The 18,193-nt window shown below is 33.2% G+C and overlaps 1 protein-coding gene across 2 annotated transcripts in view; it reads left to right on the forward strand.

Annotated features, from left to right (window-relative positions):
- PLPPR5 (phospholipid phosphatase related 5) overlaps positions 1-18,193 on the forward strand; it is a 178,837-nt gene that overhangs the window by 50,384 nt on the left and 110,260 nt on the right. For both annotated transcript variants that reach the window (XM_051993276.1, XM_051993277.1), the window contains one exon: positions 17,181-17,313. In XM_051993276.1, coding sequence (XP_051849236.1) covers positions 17,181-17,313 — 133 coding nt within the window. The remainder of the gene's footprint in view (positions 1-17,180; positions 17,314-18,193) is intronic.

Below are 18,193 nucleotides of genomic sequence, written 5' to 3' on the forward strand. Positions count from 1 at the left end.
TACAAGTCAATCCCAATAAACTTTGGATAGAAAACGCCAACTGCATCCAGAAAGAGAACTATGGAGATTGAATATAAATTAACACATGCTATGTTCACTTCTTTTTTCTGTTTTTTTCTTTCCAAAGATTTTTCCCCTTTTGATTTTTCTCTCTTAACATGATTCATGAAGAAATGTATATTTAAAAAGTTAATATACATGTACAACCAGAAAGAAAGAAATGAGTGAGCAAACAAATATATAAATGGATAATTTTGAGCTGAAAGATGTCCTAGAAAGTCTCACAGGACTCTACTTTTGATATTGTTTCGTCCAATATTTTATCACTGACTTAGATAAAAGTGTTTGTTATATGCTTATCAATTTTCAGATGTTATGGGAATTCAAAATTATTTCATCAGATTAAAATGAAGAGTTAGAATCTAGTAAGAAGAAACTTTATATGGAAAAATGTAAACTCCTTCACTAAAAAAACCAAATACCACAAAAAGCATGTGAGGATGGAATAAGGGGGACCTGAGCTAACATATGTGAGTAATTTAGTTGCATGAAAATTCAAAACAAATCATTAATTAGAGAATTTTTGAATGCCTAGGCCAAAAAGAATTTTAGAGGTCAGTTAGGTCAAACTGCATTTTATGTAAATAAGGAAGGCAATCAATTTAGTCTTAGAATTCAGATTGATTTTATTTTGAGTGCATTTGGAAAATATCATGAAAACCACTGAAACAACTGGAGATACCCAGCAGTACACCAAATTAGGTTGAGAATAATAATGATTTATACTAGTATCTGCCCTTGAACAATAATCTGGATTAAAAAGATTTATTGTTCAGACATGCAAGTGAATAGATATTGCATTGAGTTTGTAAGTCAATTAAGGAAACTAGTGTATCTTTGGTTAGCCTGGAGAAGAGGAAGTTTAAGGGTCAACTGGAAGACAGTAGGATAATTGTGTTCACATGTTTCAGAGATAGCCATGTTCAAGAGAGGTCATATTTATTTTTCTTGAGCCAGAAAACACAACTAGGAGTATCAGAGAATTTGAAAGGCAGACTTTTCTGTGATGTAAGGAAAATTGTTCTCACTATTGGAGCTGTCCAAATTTGAAACAGACAAGTTTGAGATTTAATGGGGTCTATCCTTCTCAATGGGGCATTCCATCTCTCCTATAAAGGACCTTTATCTTCTATGACAGGATTGTTCTCAGTAAGCTCCAGTAGTTTCCTATTACCTCCATGTTCAAATATAAAATATTTTTTGGGGTTTTAAAACTTTTTTTTACATTACCCCTTTTTACTCTTTCAGTCTTCTTTGATTTTATTCCCCTCATAGTACTATATGGTCCATCTACATTTCTTCTTCACATACTCTTCCATGTCTGGCATGTCTTTCCAGACTGTTCCTCATACATAGACTCTTCTCTCTCCTCTCTTCTACTTCCTGGCTTTTTTTGAATTCCATTAAGACAACTCAAATCTCATTGGAAAGAGGAAATATTTCCTCCCACCTCCACCTGCTATTTCTTTCCCTTCTGCCAAATTGGTATATATCTTGTGTGTGTGTGTGTGTGTGTGTGTGTGTGTAATTGTTTACATTTCTCTTCTTTACTATAATTTGAACTCTTTGAGGACAAGATCCATGTTTTTACCTTTTTTTTTTTTTTTTGCATTCTCAGGCTAAGTTCAGCTCTTACTACTTATAGTAAGCTCTTAATAAATGCTTGTTGAATGACTTCCTTCTCTCTCTTGTCCCTTTCATTTCCTTCAAAACTCAACTCAAATACTAGCTTCTATATGAAACTTTCTTTGATTTAAGTATCTGAGATGCCCCCCAATTAATTTTTCATTTTGAATGTATTTTGCAACTAAGTGGATAGAGCACTGGGTCTGGAGTCTGAGTCTGAGGAAGACTGGAATTTAAATCCTGTTTCAGATACTTATTGGATATGCTACCCAAAGCAAATAACTTGATCTTTATTTATCTTACTCTAGTGGAGAAGGAAATGACAAAACACTCCACTATCATTTGCCAAGAAAGTCTCATGCACAATATTTGTATGCCATGATCCATGGGGTCTCAAAGAGTCTGACAAGATTCAATAATTGAACAACTTATTTTGCATATATTTATTTTGGGTTTTTTTTGCACACATGTTGCCTTCTGTGTGGAATATAAGGACCTTGAAGGTAGGACACTGTACACTCAGTGCCAGCTGTAGTGTCTAGCATCAGATGGTTGATTGGTACATTGATTAATGAAGCTTTTCCTCATTCTCGCTAGATAGGTTGTCTTTCTTCTCAAAATTCTTGTGATTTTCTGGTACTTGAGGTTAGTCTATACATGTATTTATTCTAATTTTTGTTTTAATTTTTATGTATACAAACTAGATTTTATCACCTGCAATGGCAGGGGCTGTGTCATTTTTCATATTTTTATTTCCAGTATCTATTTCAGAGCCTTACACATACTAGGTATGCAATCAATGTGTTAAATGAAATTACTGCTAACTTTGAGCAACTAAATCTAAATATGATATCAATTTTAAGGCTTTTTAAGTATATGCAGTGATATTAATTGATATTCATAGCAGACTTGAGAGGTAGTTGATTCAAATGCTTGTTTATTATCATCATCATTTTAGAAATAAGGAATTAACCTGAAAAAAATATATAAGCAGTTTGTTGAAGTTCACAATACTAGCACCTTACAGCATCTAGACCTGAAGCCAGGTGTTCAAACTCCAAATACAGCATGCCTTTGACTATTTCCCAGCAATCTACTGTTGCTTAAACTCTATGCACCTTGGTTTACTTGTAAAATGAGAGGCTTAGGCCAAATGATTTTAAATTCATTGAACTTCTAATATTTTATAATTTTACCATAGAAAATAGAATCATGTTTAAAGTACTACTAGACTGCTATTTTCACAGCAATTAAAATGATAATTCTACATCGCAAAGACAAATTCCATAGATGTCTTTCATTTTTTATTTTATTATAACTTTTTATTGACAGTACATATGCATGGGTATTTTTTTACAACATTATCCCTTGCACTCACTTCTGTTCTGATTTTTCCCTTCCCTTCCTCCACCCCCTCCCCTAAATGACAAGCAGTCTTATAATGTTAAATAAGTTATAGTATATCCTAGATACGACATATGTGTGCAGAACCAAACAGTTTTGTACAAGAAGAATTAGATTCAGAAGGTAAAAATAACCTGGGAAGAAAAACAAAAATACAAACAGTTTAAACTCATTTCCCAGTGTTCCTTCTCTGGGTATAGCTGATTCTGTCCATCACTAATCAATTGGAATTGAATTAGATCTTCTCTTTGTCGAAGAAATCCATTTCCATCAGAATATGTTCTCATACAGTATTGTTGTTGAAGTGTATAATGATCTCCTGGTTCTGCTCATTTCACCCAGCAGCAGTTCATGTAAGTCTCTCCAAGCCTCTCTATATTCATCCTGCTGGTCATTTCTTACAGAACAATAATATTTCATAACATTCATATACCACAATTTACCCATCCATTCTCCAATTGATGGGCATCCATTCATTTTCCAGTTTCTAGCCACTACAAATAGGGCTGTCACAAACATTTTTGCACATATAAGTCCCTTTCCCTTCTTTAGTATCTCTTTGGAATATGAGACCAATAATAATACTGCTGGATCAAAGGGTATGCACAGTTTGATAACTTTTTGAGCATAGTTCCAAATTGCTCTCCAGAATGGTTGGATTCGATCATAACTCCACCAACAATGCATCAATGTCCCAATTTTCCTGCATCCCCTCCAACATTCATCATTATTTTTTCTTGTAATCTTAGCCAATGTGACAGGTGTGTAGTGGTATCTTAGAGTTGTCTTAATTTGCATTTCTCTGATCAATAGTGATTTGGAACACTCTTTCATATGAGTGGAGATAGTTTCAATTTCATCATCTGAAAATTGTCTTTTTATATCTTTTGACCATTTATCAATTGGAGAATATTCCCAACAATTTGTAAAAAAAAAAAAAACTAATGAACTATCAATGGAAAAGGATTCTAAGGCCATGAATTATTGATTATTTGAAAAAATACTATTGAGATTCATGTCTTTATGAAATTTTTTTGTTTAAAAAAATGTTTAAAGAGACAAATGACAGTTTTGATCAATATTCTGATGGGGAAATGATGCTTCAGAGCCAAAGTGGGGCAAATAAACAAGATTCTTTTGGTCTTTTTTCCATCTTCATAACTATTGGTATTTTTAAATGTTCTTTTATGTACTTTTTTAGTAAACTGTAATACTATTCAGCCTTGGGAAATATATATCATGTACCCTCATTAGAATAAAAAACCTAAAACAGAACAAACTATAAACAATCCAAAATATTATATTATTTTAGAATTTAGAAGTATTTTAAGTTCTTTGCTTTTATTCATTCTGCCCACAGAAACCTTGGTTGTGATTGGTAGGTGCTTCCTTCTTTTTTGAGCTATTTTCAAACCATGTCTAACTGCATTTTTTCCTCTTCTTTGTATGCTACATTTCCCCACTAGAATGTAGGAGGTGAAGGACTTCTTTTTTTTCCATTTGCATCTTTGAGTGTTTTTAAAATTAATTCATCAATTCCAAGATTATTTGGTAATATTTACATCTATCCTCCTCCTCCTCCTCCTCCCTGTCTTCTTTTTTCTTTCTTTTCTCTTCCTCCTCCTCCTTTTGCTTCTGCTTCTTCTACTTCCTATTATTATATCAAAATCTACTTCTGCTTCCTATTATTATATCAATCAAATCAAAGATCAAAGTCTAATTCCTATATCCAATTCTTAATGATAATAAGGACTAGCCTATCAGTAAGTTAACAATAAAATCCAGTTAAGGGCCAAAGAAAGAATCTGCTCTTCTTGATATTTTTAGCAAATAATTAGTCAGAAAACAACTTGGTCTTGAAGTTCACATCTATAAAGATCTGTAATAGGTATGCATCTTTATGTCTCCTGTAGAGCCATTGAAGGACAGGAAAGAGTACTTGAGGATAAGCATACTGTTACAGATACTTTGCAAAAAGCTAAGTGAAAACTCTTCATCATTTAGAGTCAGACCCTATTTCATCAGATGATGAAGTTAGTCAATTTATACATTATTTAGTATTTCTTTTTCTCCAGTCCTGTCAAAACCTCTGAATATAAATATGAAAAATCACCCATTAGTATTAAAATGAAGTAAAATGATGAAGGGAATTCATATGAAGATCACACATAATTTATATATATACACCATAAAATGAGATTAAGAGCATTTAGGAGACTAAGTAATCAACTTTAAAAACTGATTACCCATCATAATACTGAACTTCCAAATCCACTGATTCACAGTTGTCAAGATTTCACTTTTAAAGCCTAATCATATTGTTCTCTTAATACACCATGTATACAGGAAACTGGAAGTTGCCTCTGTACTAAAGGCAAATGAAAAATCCTGGTGCAAAAAAATGAGTTCCTGCTGTAGGCTTCCTAGTATTTATTTCTTTATAAGTCCCTTTTATGTCTTTGTTTTTACATTCATTATATATATTTTGAGTGAATAAGTAAGGTATGAATATTTCCTGTGTAATCAACTGCATCTGTTCCCTGTGAAAAGGATTTTTAAATGGTTCTCTCATTGTACATGGTAAGAGCATTATCATAACAATAATCAATTGTGAAAGACTAAGCTATTCCAATCAATGCACAAAAATCCACAATGATTCCAAAAGACTCATGATGAAAACTATCCCCCTCCATAGAGAAAACTCATGAACTCTAAATGCAGACTGAGGCATATTTTTCCCACTTTATTTTCCTTGCTTTTTGGGGGCAACATGGACAATCTGGAAATATATTTTTCATGACTTCCCATATATGCTGAGAGTCATATTGTTTCTTTTCTCAAAGGATGGGGGAGTGGCATAAGGTGGGGAGAGAATTTGGAACTCAAAATTTTAAAAAGTAAATGCCATTTAAAAATTTAAAAAATAATAAAAAATAGATAAATAGAAAAAATGGTTCTAAAATTTTGCCCATTTTTCAGCAAAAATTAATGTATTTTAAAGAAAAATTGCCATGTCACAGCTTGTTTAAAGAAGAAAGCAGCAATGAAATCTCAGAAACCCCAGAAGACAATAGCCTCAAGGGAGAGATGTGCATAATAAATGTGGAATGGAAAGTAATATTAGTTCAGGCTTGCCACCTCCAAAGCCTATTTTTGTTTAAAGAAGATATTTTACCCTAAGTACCATGGTTTATTTTGCTGAATACTTACTCCTTCAAGGATGCCAGTAGGGCACTTAAAGGTGACAACTGTAAAGAAGTTGAAGTTGTAAAAACAAATCTTAGATTTTAGTTAAGAAACAATAGAAAATCAGAAATGTGAAGCAAGCTAACTAATGTTCCTAGCTAGGAAAGAAACAAAGCCCTTAAGTCTCTGTCCTGTTTTTTCTTCTCTTTTCTCTATTATTTCTCTTGGTGATCTCATCAGCCCAAGGGTTCAATCATCTCTAGGTAGAGAATTCCTTGATCTATACATCAAATCCTTTGCTTATTTCCTGAGCTTGGGTCTTCATAATCCACAAAATGCCTTTTGGACACTTCAATTTTATTTCCTAATAGTCATCACAAGCTTAACTTGTCCAAAACAGAATTTATCCATTCACCACTCACTCTCTTACCTACAAATTTCCCTTCTTCCTATCTTTCTTGTTCCTGACAAGGTAACATCATTAGCCTGATCCCCCAGACTCACAACCTGGGTTCCAACCATGACTCCTACACCATATATCCAACCTCTTATCAAGTCTTATAATTTCCAGCATGCCCCCTTCTTTTCATTCATACAGTCACCTCGCAACTACAGGTTCTATCACCTCTCCCTTGTACTAAGTTGATAGCCTCCTAATTGGTCTTCGTGTTTCAAGTGTCTCCTCATTTCAATTCATTCTCCATTTCATAGTCACCAAAATTATCTGTCATCCCTTTTCTCCCAAATTCCCACTAAATATTTTTTAGTCGTTTTACTTGTGTCTGACCTTTTATGACTCCGTTTGAGGTTTTCCTGGCAAAGACACTGGAGTGGCTTGTCATTTTCTTCTCCAGCTCATTTTACAAATAAAATGTATAATTCTCCTTAAATGTTTGCAAAATGCTTTATACATTGTATCTATGTACTCTACATTACAGTTTTTTTATACATCCAATATTAAGCTGGGAGTGGAAAATACTGATATTTCAACTTGAACCCTAAGGTGAATATAGAAGGAATGCATGAACAAGAGTTATCGAATTGGAAGCAGATGTGTGCCCTAGAACATCACAACTGAAAGATGTGTGACATCATCAGGGTCACAGAGCCAGGAAATGGAAATACAGATTTTCAAAGATGGGTCTTCTAACCAAATACAGTATTCTGTCTTTCAGTAGCTTAAGAACCGAGAATTTTTTGCAGCACTGAGTCTGATTTCAGTTGCTTTTTTACAGATTGTCATTCTCAGTTAGATGATTTTTTCACTCTTTTGAACTATTTGAGAAGCAGGTCAAACATAGTACATTTGAAAGGGTTTCTTGTACCAATTTCAAATTAACAGGACATGAAAACCTTTGAGTCATCACCAACAATCAGCTTAACTGTCCCCTGCTTAGTGACCTCCTGAGTCCCATGAATTTATAAACCCACTGCAATCTCACATATTGAGTTTCTGAGTCAGACTTCAATAGGTGAATTTTATCAGTGCTAGGGAAGCTTTGGGGGAATTTGAAAAACAATCCCGTAATTATTATATAATTCTAAGAAGACCCATTTTGGCACTCTGCTGTCAACTGGTAGAAAGGAAAATAGAGGGGCAGGATATGGACTGTGAGATGGAAGATTACTGGTGACCCTCCTCATTCAAGCCATAAGAGTCCACAACTAAGTGTTATGTCAATCTTTGACTAGTGACTTTTTTAGGTCTTAATGAGCCCTGTGAGGAATAGAGCCACTTGTGAAAATGGAGGTATATGTTATGTGATTGCCTTCCATGAAACTTTGCTGATTCTGAGTTGAAACACTCCATGGCTACAATGCTACATGCATATATACATGTACACACATGTATGTTTACAGATTTATGTGTGCATGCATGTGTAATTCATGTGTGTATACATGTATGTACACAAATATATACATCCCCTCCCATGGGTCTATATGGGGTAAGGACAGATTCTTTTTTGGAATAAGAAGAGTTACCTGAGCTACTTTATCCCTTTCCTACTTCTCATCTGGAAGCCTGGGAAAGCATGAGATTCTCTCTGAGTTGCTTTTTAGTTCACAGAATCATAGCATCATAAAATGAGAGGTGAAAGAAACATCAAAGAATGTGTGGACAGAGAGAGGAAAGGGGGTAAAGAAAGAGAGAGGAGAAAGAAAAGGGAGGAAGGGATGTGGGGAAGAAGAGTGCAACCTCTGTCAAACTGAGACTTGTTAAAGACCTTAGCTCAAAAAGGCCAAGGTCTCCCATTGCATCCAGGACCATCTCCATCGTCTTGGTCTGTATCTTACCACTGGAGGGGAAAGTGAGGCAGATGAGGGCACAGCCCTCCCTCATTTAAATCTAATTCACTTGCAAGTCATGGCATTATCTCTCCAATGTCATGGTCTTCTTTGAAAATGAAGGGCAAACAACCTCTGTGATCTGTGAGTAAAGCTGGCCTACAAACTGGAATTGGTCAATTGGAAGACTTTCTCTATCACTTAATCCCTCCCTTCCTCTTTTCTCCCCTTCCTGCCTTCTTTCTTTACCTCTTTCCCACTGTCTTTATACTTAAGTTTTTATTATTTTAAAATTTTTTAAATATTATGGGAGGGTAATAAGTGAAATTTTGTAAATATCCCATTTCTCTATATCTATATCCTTTAAATCCTCTTGTCAAGATAGGATCATGAAAACAAAGGGAATGTGGAGCACTTTAAAACAGATGCTACAAACTTATTTTTTAAATTTCAATTTATTTATTTATTTTAAAATTTATGAATTCAAACAAATATTTCTATAATAGTTCAATAAACAGGATGATTTTATATGAAACCACAAATTTATTAAGGATAAACTTGTTATTCCTTTAAAATACACAAAAAGATATTTCCTTTTATTTTTGCCCCCCTTTTTTCTTCCCTCCATCTCCTGCCTCAGAGATGGCTCCATTGGATATTTGTATCTAATAATAAATAATAATACACACAAATCTAATAATAAATAATACACACATTCTATATAATAGATATGTGTTTAAAATTATTCTATACATGCTTGGATTTATGAGGTGTTTTTTTTCCCTCGGGATGTAGATAGCAACTTTTAATTTCTTTTTCTGAGATGCCAGTATAATTTGCCAGTATAAAATAAACAGGGTGTGAGCAGTATGTCTGATTAGTGCAATTAGCACATTGGCGAAAGGGTGGGACAACTGATCTCACTTGGAAAAAATTGGTGAAAATGTTTAAACATGCATTCACTTCTCAGATCCTTGTTATGGTTGCCACTGCCTCAGCCATCTAACAGGCACCTTTAAGTTGTTTAAGAGTCTGATTCAGTTCAGGCTTATAGCAGGAAAATCCCTTTCCTCACCACACATACTTGTCACCCTGCTCTACTTCTGATCTGTAGTCCCAGCCTTTCCACAGAACCTCTTTTCAGTACTTTTCTGTACCCATAGCTACCATGTTTGCGCTTCTCTTTTCCACTTTTAATCCAAAGTCTGAGCTGATAGCAATCTGTTTTATATGATTTTGTCTGTGTTCCAAAGCTTGTATTTGTTCTGGATGAATTTTTTCAAGCCCTTTCTCTTTCTAGAAACTATCCAGGACATAGGTAGCAGTTAAAATGTTCAAATATATTGATTTTGACAGCATTCTAAGTGGTGGTGGATAGAGTGCTGGGTTTGGAAAATGTGAGATTTACATGTGTGTCTTTGAGGAATTAACTTCACCTCTTTTAGCCATACTTTCTTATCTGGAAAATGGGGATAATAATACTGCTTATCCCATAGAGTTATTATGGTGATCAAATAAGATAACATGTAAATGGCTTCACAAACTTTAAAATGCTATATAAATAGCAGACATGTTATTATTGTTATTACTGTCTATTCAACAAATATGCATAAAACTTCAACAATGTTATTAACTAAATAAGCTTTGGTAGGTTTGCCTGGGAATTAATCAGTCAGTTCTAATTTATATTATTGTATGTATTATATTATATTGTATGTATCATATTATATTATTGTATATGTCTATTTCCAAAGAGTTAAATGAGGAAGGAATTTAGGGATTTTTAAATTTGGTTTTGTTTGCTTTTTAAATGTCTTGATTGATTTGGAATAATTTTTTTCCCTGTCATTAGGAAGTATGATTCAATGTAAGAGTAAAGTGTGGGGCAGAAGAGAAGGGGATGGGGTGAAGCTATATATCTACAAATGACTCTAACGTAGGTACAAAAGTCATCAATACAATCTCATCATCATCATCAACACCACAAACTCTCTAGTTAGAAATATATATTTAGCTCTGGAAGAGACCTTAGAGATTATCTACTTCCATTTTCTAATTTTCACTTGAGGAAGCTGAGGATCAAAGAAATTCAGGAAGCAGTCTGAGCACTTAGATAACCTATATCTCCTGAATTATCTTTCTTTGCATTCCTGTATAAATTTTGGAATGGCCAAACTGACATAAATCTTCTTCCCCAAATATACCCTGAATATTTTTGCCTTCATTTTCCTTTTTCAGGTCTTTAAAGTCTATGCTACTTTTGAGGCTCAACTTTAGTCCAATATGATCTGTAAAGTATATATATTCTCTCTATAATATATTTTCTCCATAAATTCTATAGGATATATTCTATATAATATGTAATTCCATATTAAAGAATATATATTCTATAGAATTGTATAGAATGTATATTCTATAAAATTTTCCATTCTAAAATATAATTCTATAGCATTATAGAATACATGTTCTATTATATACATACATACACATATACAACATAAATATATATACATATGAAAGATTATTTTGGTCTTCCAGTCAACTAGATTTATAACCTAATTGTCATTTCTCAACATTTGTCTTCCTTAGCCCACACATATAATTAGTTGCTAAATCTTGTCACATAATCTTCCACATCTATCCTCTTTTGTTTACTACTGCAATCCCTACTTCAGTTCAGAGCCTTAGTTCCTTTTCTCCAGACTATCACATTGGTAATTGACCTAGTTTCTTCTTATGTTCTACCCTTCCAATTCAACTCTAGCTGCCAAAATGATTTTCCCAAAGCATAGGTCTAACCATATAGTTTCTTTGCTCAATAAATTACAGAGACTAACAGTTACTTAGGTAAGATTAAATATAAACTCTTCTTTGGGGCATTTAAAACCATTCACAATTTGGTATACTTCTTTTCTTTATGTACTTTATGGTGTAGTCAATATGGTCTTCTCATTTTTCTTTATACATGGCCATTGTATTGGCCTTCTTCATGCTAGGAATATTTCCTTCTTACCTTCCTTCCCCTCCTGTATTTCCTGTGTTTTTGAAGAAAAAAAAATTTAGCACTATGTTGATCCTACAAAAACGACACAGAAAGATAAAGAACCCCTGGTTTCAATGAATTTGCAGAGAAGTCAGAGAGAGAGAAAGTCATCAAGAACCTGTTTCTCCTTCCCTGCTTTATTACATATATCCTTGTCTCTTGTATAGTATATTCACATAATAAATATATATGTATGTGTAAATGTGTATATGCACATATATATATATATATATAAATATGTATAATATATATTCTTATAATAAATATCAGAGACAGATAAGGAGGTTAAAGCATGGGGGTGGGGATCAGCAGGGTTCCATGACTTAAATAATGACAAAGGTTAGATTTATAAATCAAAATGTAAGTAAAAGTAGGAGAATGATAGGCATAATGAAATAAAAGTCTTTGAGAAATGGCAGATAGTGTGAGTAGCCTTAGCATCAATGGGAAGTGAAGATGAAGTGAAAATTCTGGGCATAGGAGGCCTCCCATTGCCTTCTTTCAGAAACATAATAAAAAGGTCAATTTCCTTTATAGTGGGTATCAGAGAAACCAGGTGGAATACTCCCTACTCACTGAACTACACTAATAGAAAGACATTAGAAGTGCTAACATACTAAGATTTATCTAATCCTGGAAGACACCTTTTATGAATTACCCCCATATCAGTAGTTATGCTATTTAACAATTCAACTGATAACCATTGACTGTGTCAAGAATATGAAAGGGACTGTTCTAGCTTCTTGAAATACAAAGACTAAAGGAAAAATAGATTTTGCTAGCAAAGAGCTTACAGTTGGGGAAAAGTGAGTACATAAACAATTTAATTTGTGGAATCAAGGGATTAGGAAAAACTTCCATGGTAACTAAATGGAGGTGAGGAAAGAATTCATTCCAAACAATGGAGATGGGATTTGGAATGCCAAGTGTTGAAACAACAATAAGTAATTCATTTTGATAATGATATAGACTGTGTGAAGTAATTTTCCATAGCTTTCTATTATAACACAATATGATTGCTTAGGTTTCATGTAATGATCACCAGTGTTAGACATGAACATGATCTCTCTCTCTCTCTCTCTCTCTCTCTCCTTCCTCTCTCTCTCTCTCTCTCTCTCTCTCTCTCTCTCTCTCTCTCTCTCTCTCTCTCTCTCTCTCTCTGCCAGATTGAAAAGGAGTTTGTATATTAGCTCAGTTCTGAAGAATAGAATTTGTACTGTGCCATAGTACAGTATTAAGGCTCCAAGGTGGCTATATAAGATCCTACATCCAGGGAATTTCTGGCACATTTGTGTGTGTGTGTGTGTGTTTGAGAGGGACTCTTGAACCATACCTATTTCCCAAAGATCCTATCTATAATAGAGTTCCAAATCACAAACTTTCTTACTATTATCTTTTGAAACATGCATTTCATTTAAATGGAATTATTCTCTTGTCAACTCAATTATATTTTTTCTCATGAAAGTAACATGAGAAATAGTTCACACGTATATGACCAATTATTGAAATTCAACAAACACTTCTTAAGTGCTTTGTATGTGTCAGGCAATGTGACAATTCAGAAACCCCCAAATTATAAGTCATTTAGAATTACAACTCAAATGATCAATATATCAAGTCCAAGGTAAATCTTTTTAGCATACCACAAAAATAATCAATTAAGGAAGGTCTTATGACCAAAAGTTTTTAGATAAGGTAGACTGTAACTCAAGGGGGAGGGGATGTATTCTTTCTCAGCTATCTTTGAATTGGAGGACTAAATATGAATCTGCTCCCCTCAGGAAACATCATGAAACCAACTTGTGATGTGAAGTTAGCTTTAAACTTGGCTAACTGGTGCCTGGACAAGTGTTTGGGTGAGAGTTTTCCTATGGAGAACTATAAGATGTAATATTGAAAAGGGAAAGGAATCCGAGAAAAAAGATATATGTCAGAGAGAATCTACCATTGAAAAATAAAAGAAAATTATAACTAACTCAAACTTCCTTTTAATTAATCTTTTCTTTAAAAAAGGACTTAGGTCAATTTTTTTAACCTTAGCAAGAAATATTCTCAATTAAATTGGAAGAGTAGTATTTTATGGCAAGCCAAGACAACCTCTGCCCTGTATTTCTTGGGGGTATTATGTGTGAACTAATAGCTATAGCAGTGAATTATAAAGCATTACAGCAAGAGTTATAAAAATGTCATTGGAAATCACCTGGTTTCAGAATTTTCCCTCTTGCAAAGTAGTTAGAGGTTTAAGTTGTCAGCATTAGCACTCTCCAGTGGTGTTACTTGCTAGCATTTTGTGTCTAATTACAACGTGCTGTGGGATGCCAGAATGAGTCCCACATGCACTTGCTGCAGAAAATGCCTATATCAACAACTTACTCAGTTAAATAGAATTTGCCCGGTTAGCTATCTGAAATGAGTTTCAGTGGGGGGATGTTTAGAATAAGCCTCTTTAATAGTTGGGTTAGAGAAAAGTTCCATCCTGAAAATGATTTAAACACAGCATAAAGAATGTTTTCTAAAACTTTCAATGACATCCCTTTGACCATCAAATGAAGTACAAACTCTTGACCCTGGCTTTCAAAGCAGTTTCCCATCTAATTCCAATCTGGTTTTTTTTTTTTTTTTTTTTTTTTACTTCTTTTCACCTTACTTCATCCTTCCTCCCTACATTCCAATTAAATCAACTAGTCAGACATTGATTAAATGTCTATGTGCTAGGCTTTGGAAAACAGACCTTTTCCATGAGATTTGTAAATTAATGGGAAGAGATAACGTATGAATTTATAGGTATATGCAAAATATATAAAAATCAGAAAAATGTGAATTTAAGACTTTTAAATTGCAACCATCTCAAGATTCTAAAGACTCTTAAGATTTATGAATAGTCTATTGGTTTATTGTTCCCTATTAAAATTGATGATAAATACAAGTTTGTAACAACTAGGCAACTAACTGGTGGTATGGACTGTTGGAATCAGGAAGACAATACAGGACCAAGCATGGCCCAGTCATTCCCTATAGAAGTACTAAGAGTTTAGCCATAAGAAGTAAGTTAGGAAGAATAGATTAAATAAGAAAAGAATCAAATCAGAAAGAACTATTATGGTGTCAGGATATCCAAGAAACAAACCCATGAGAAAAGAATGTCTTCAAAATATCCATAAGCAAAATCCTCAAGGAAAAACAGTTTATCCATAAGCTCAATTAGAATTCTTAGAAGAAGTGAAGCAATACTATTTTAAGCGTTAAAGTGATTTTAAGATTAAGATTAAGAAAATGCAGGTGAAAAAGATAGTAGAGATCTCTATTGGAAAAACTTGAAGGAAAATTGACAGCTTAGCACAAGAAGTACAAGATATTTTCCAAGGAATAGAATGGAACAAACAAATTAAAAATTTTGAAAGATAGCAAGAAATATTAAAACATTTTAAAAGTTGAAAACCTCCCAGAAAATTTTGGAAACTCATATAAAAATTATTGACCTAAAAAAATCAAGGAGATAAACCAAGAATCACTGAAATGCTGAAAGCCATGACTAAAAAAAGAAAATGGACATGATATTTCAGGAAATTTCAGGAAAAACTGTCTGTATCTTGTAGAACCAGAAGATAGAGGGAAAATAGAAAGAATCAACTGGGCTCCTCCTGAAACAAATCCCAACATGAAAAATTGAGGAACATAATAGGCAAAATCTAGAGGTTCTTGGCAAAAGAAAAAATACTGTAAGTATTCATTAAAAAAAAAATCATCCAAGTACATAGGAGACAGAGTTGGGATCCTTCAATAATTAGTAGCCACCACAATAAAAAAGTGGAGAACTTGAAATACCAAAGTTTAAAAGACAAAAGATATAGGTGTACAACTAAAACTAGCTTATTTACCAAACTGAGCTTAATCTTAAAAAAGGATAAGGGAACCTTTAATGAAATAGAGCACTTCTAAGCATTACTGATAAAATTACCAGAGCTGAACAAAAACTTTGTAATAAAAACTCATGGATCAAAAATAATATGAAAAGGTAAATATAAGTAAGTAATAGGAAATGACATTTATATTCTAATTTTGAATATAACACCAAATTTCCCTAGAATCCTAATATCATCAAGGACAAGAGAGAGAATTAAATAAAAGAGTTTAGGAGCAGTTTTGTCATATTTTAATGGTTTAAAAATAGAGGATTGATATACTTAGGAAAAATGAGCAACCAGGGAGGAATTATCTCATAAAATCAAGGTGCTCAAATGAAAATCTATTCAAATAAGGAGGAAATTAATTTAGAATTATGCCCATAAAGTTATAAAACTGGGCATACTATTTGATTCAGTAATTTTACTACTAGACCTATAACCTACATAAATCAAAGAAAGAGGACAGGAATCCACATCTATAAGAATAAGGTAGTTCTTTTCATGGTAACCCCAAATTGGAAATTAAGGGAATCTTTCAACATTGACAGACAGATTTAGAATAAATCATGAAATTATGGAGTTATAGAATTATAGAGCTTGAAGAGACCCTAAATGTTAGTAGGTAGCACAATGAAGGGACTTCTAGACCCAGAGTCAGGAAGACCTGAGTGAAATGCTAGTTTTAGATGCTTACTAGCTGGGTAATGCTGGCTAAGTCCCTTAACTTGTATCTGCTTTAGTTTCCTCATCTGTGAAGATAATAGTGATACTGACTTCCCAGGGTTGTGGTAAGGATAAAATGAGATATTTATAAACTCCTTTGCAAACCTTAAAGTGCTATATAAATGCTAGCTATTATCATAAGCTACAATTTTTAAGTATATCATGAATGACATCTTCAAGATGGCACACACAAATAAATCTCAACATGAACACATTATTTATCTAATTATGACAAAATGATTTAGCAAATTATAACATGATCTCAATATTGTATTGTTACACAGAAAATGTTAGACAAAATAGGAGAAGGGCTTCATTGTAATGGATAAATGCTCTTTGAGTATTCATGGGAGGACACGGACAAAATACCATATGACACTGTATAATGCATGACTTGTAGACTAAACCAGTAGAAGTATTACCTTTGCCAATGAGATCACAGATTCATCAAAGTACCATTTTTTGAAACTTTTCAGAAATTTAAATAGCATTTTTCTCCAAAGAACATTTATCCAGCAGCTGAAAGACTGGAGGCTTTTGAAGTCATTTAACATTTTGAGTTTACCAATACAATATTCAATGTGCTAATCCAATTAGGTTTCTCAAAGAAAATATTTCCTTAAAAGTTTTTTATGCTGCTTTTTAATCTATATGTGAAAGGGGAAAAAAAGTTCTCTTGTTATTCCATTTAAATTCATAGTTTATTCATTACTTTCTTGAATTGACTTTTTCCAAAAATCTATTATATATAAGATGGATTTTTTGCAATCAAAGTTGGAATTTGGTCAAGAAAAATAAAATAGTACATGGCAAGAGTTTTTCACAGGGATCATAACCTTTTAATATGGGTCAATTTTTACGTATAAATACAAATAATTTTTGCATCATTAGCATTTATACTCACTTAAATTCTAATGTGTTCTCATTTTCTGTTCTTTTCCCTTCAGATCATAGTTGGAGAAACTGCTGTATTTTGCCTACAACTAGCCACAAGGGATTTTGAAAATCAAGAAAAAACTATTTTAACCGGAGACTGTTGTTATATAAATCCACTAGTACGCAGAACTGTCCGGTTTCTTGGTATGTGTTCATTGTATTGATTTTTTTCCACTATTTCATTTTTGACTGAAGCAATTGAGGTTGAGTGACTTGCCCAGGGTCACACAGTTAGGAAATGTTAAGTATCTGAAGCTGAATTTGAACTCAGATCCTCCTGACTTCAGGGCTGGTACTTTATCCACTGTGCCATTTAGCTGCTTCTTGTTTCACTATTTTTGATAAGATGCTCATGTACAAAGTAACAATTCAAACCCCCAGCAATGTTACTCAGTTGTCTCTAATATTAATTTGATTTTAAAACAAAACTTTTTTATAAACATTTTGTTTTCAGATACTGTGGAACCTTTTATCTTGACTTTTTTTTTGAAACACTTTTATTTACAATAAGATCTAGAATTATAAAAAAAAGACCAGAATACTTTATTAGCCATTGTAAATACAAATGGAGTGTTTCATCCTGTTTTTTTAAAGAATTGAAGTACATTATTTGACATCATGTGAACTGAAAAGAAAATGCAAAGGTGGGGGGTGAGGTTGAGTAGATTTTTCACTTCCCATTGAGTTTCCTGGGCATCTGGAAGACAGTTTGTGGGTTACATAATATATTCACTTCAGGGTTCTTTCATTGCCTATGTATTTGTCTGTATTTGTAAATTGGAGTCAAAAATAGCTTCCCCCATGCAGACATATATAGATTCCTGGGAAAATGTTGCTTTTTAGTTTCATATGAACTCCTATAGTATGTAATATATCTAAACTGAATTTCTGGAAATTGTCAGTAGAGACATAAAAATGGTTCTTTATGTTAAAAATGCATAAACCTACCTAAAGTGAGGTAACCATGAGGCAAAACAAATGTTTTCTGTGTTGTATTTATCCAAAATGTATCGACTTCAATACT

This window comes from Antechinus flavipes, chromosome 4, assembly GCF_016432865.1.
Source record: "Antechinus flavipes isolate AdamAnt ecotype Samford, QLD, Australia chromosome 4, AdamAnt_v2, whole genome shotgun sequence".
NCBI classification, from domain to species: Eukaryota; Metazoa; Chordata; class Mammalia; order Dasyuromorphia; family Dasyuridae; genus Antechinus; species Antechinus flavipes.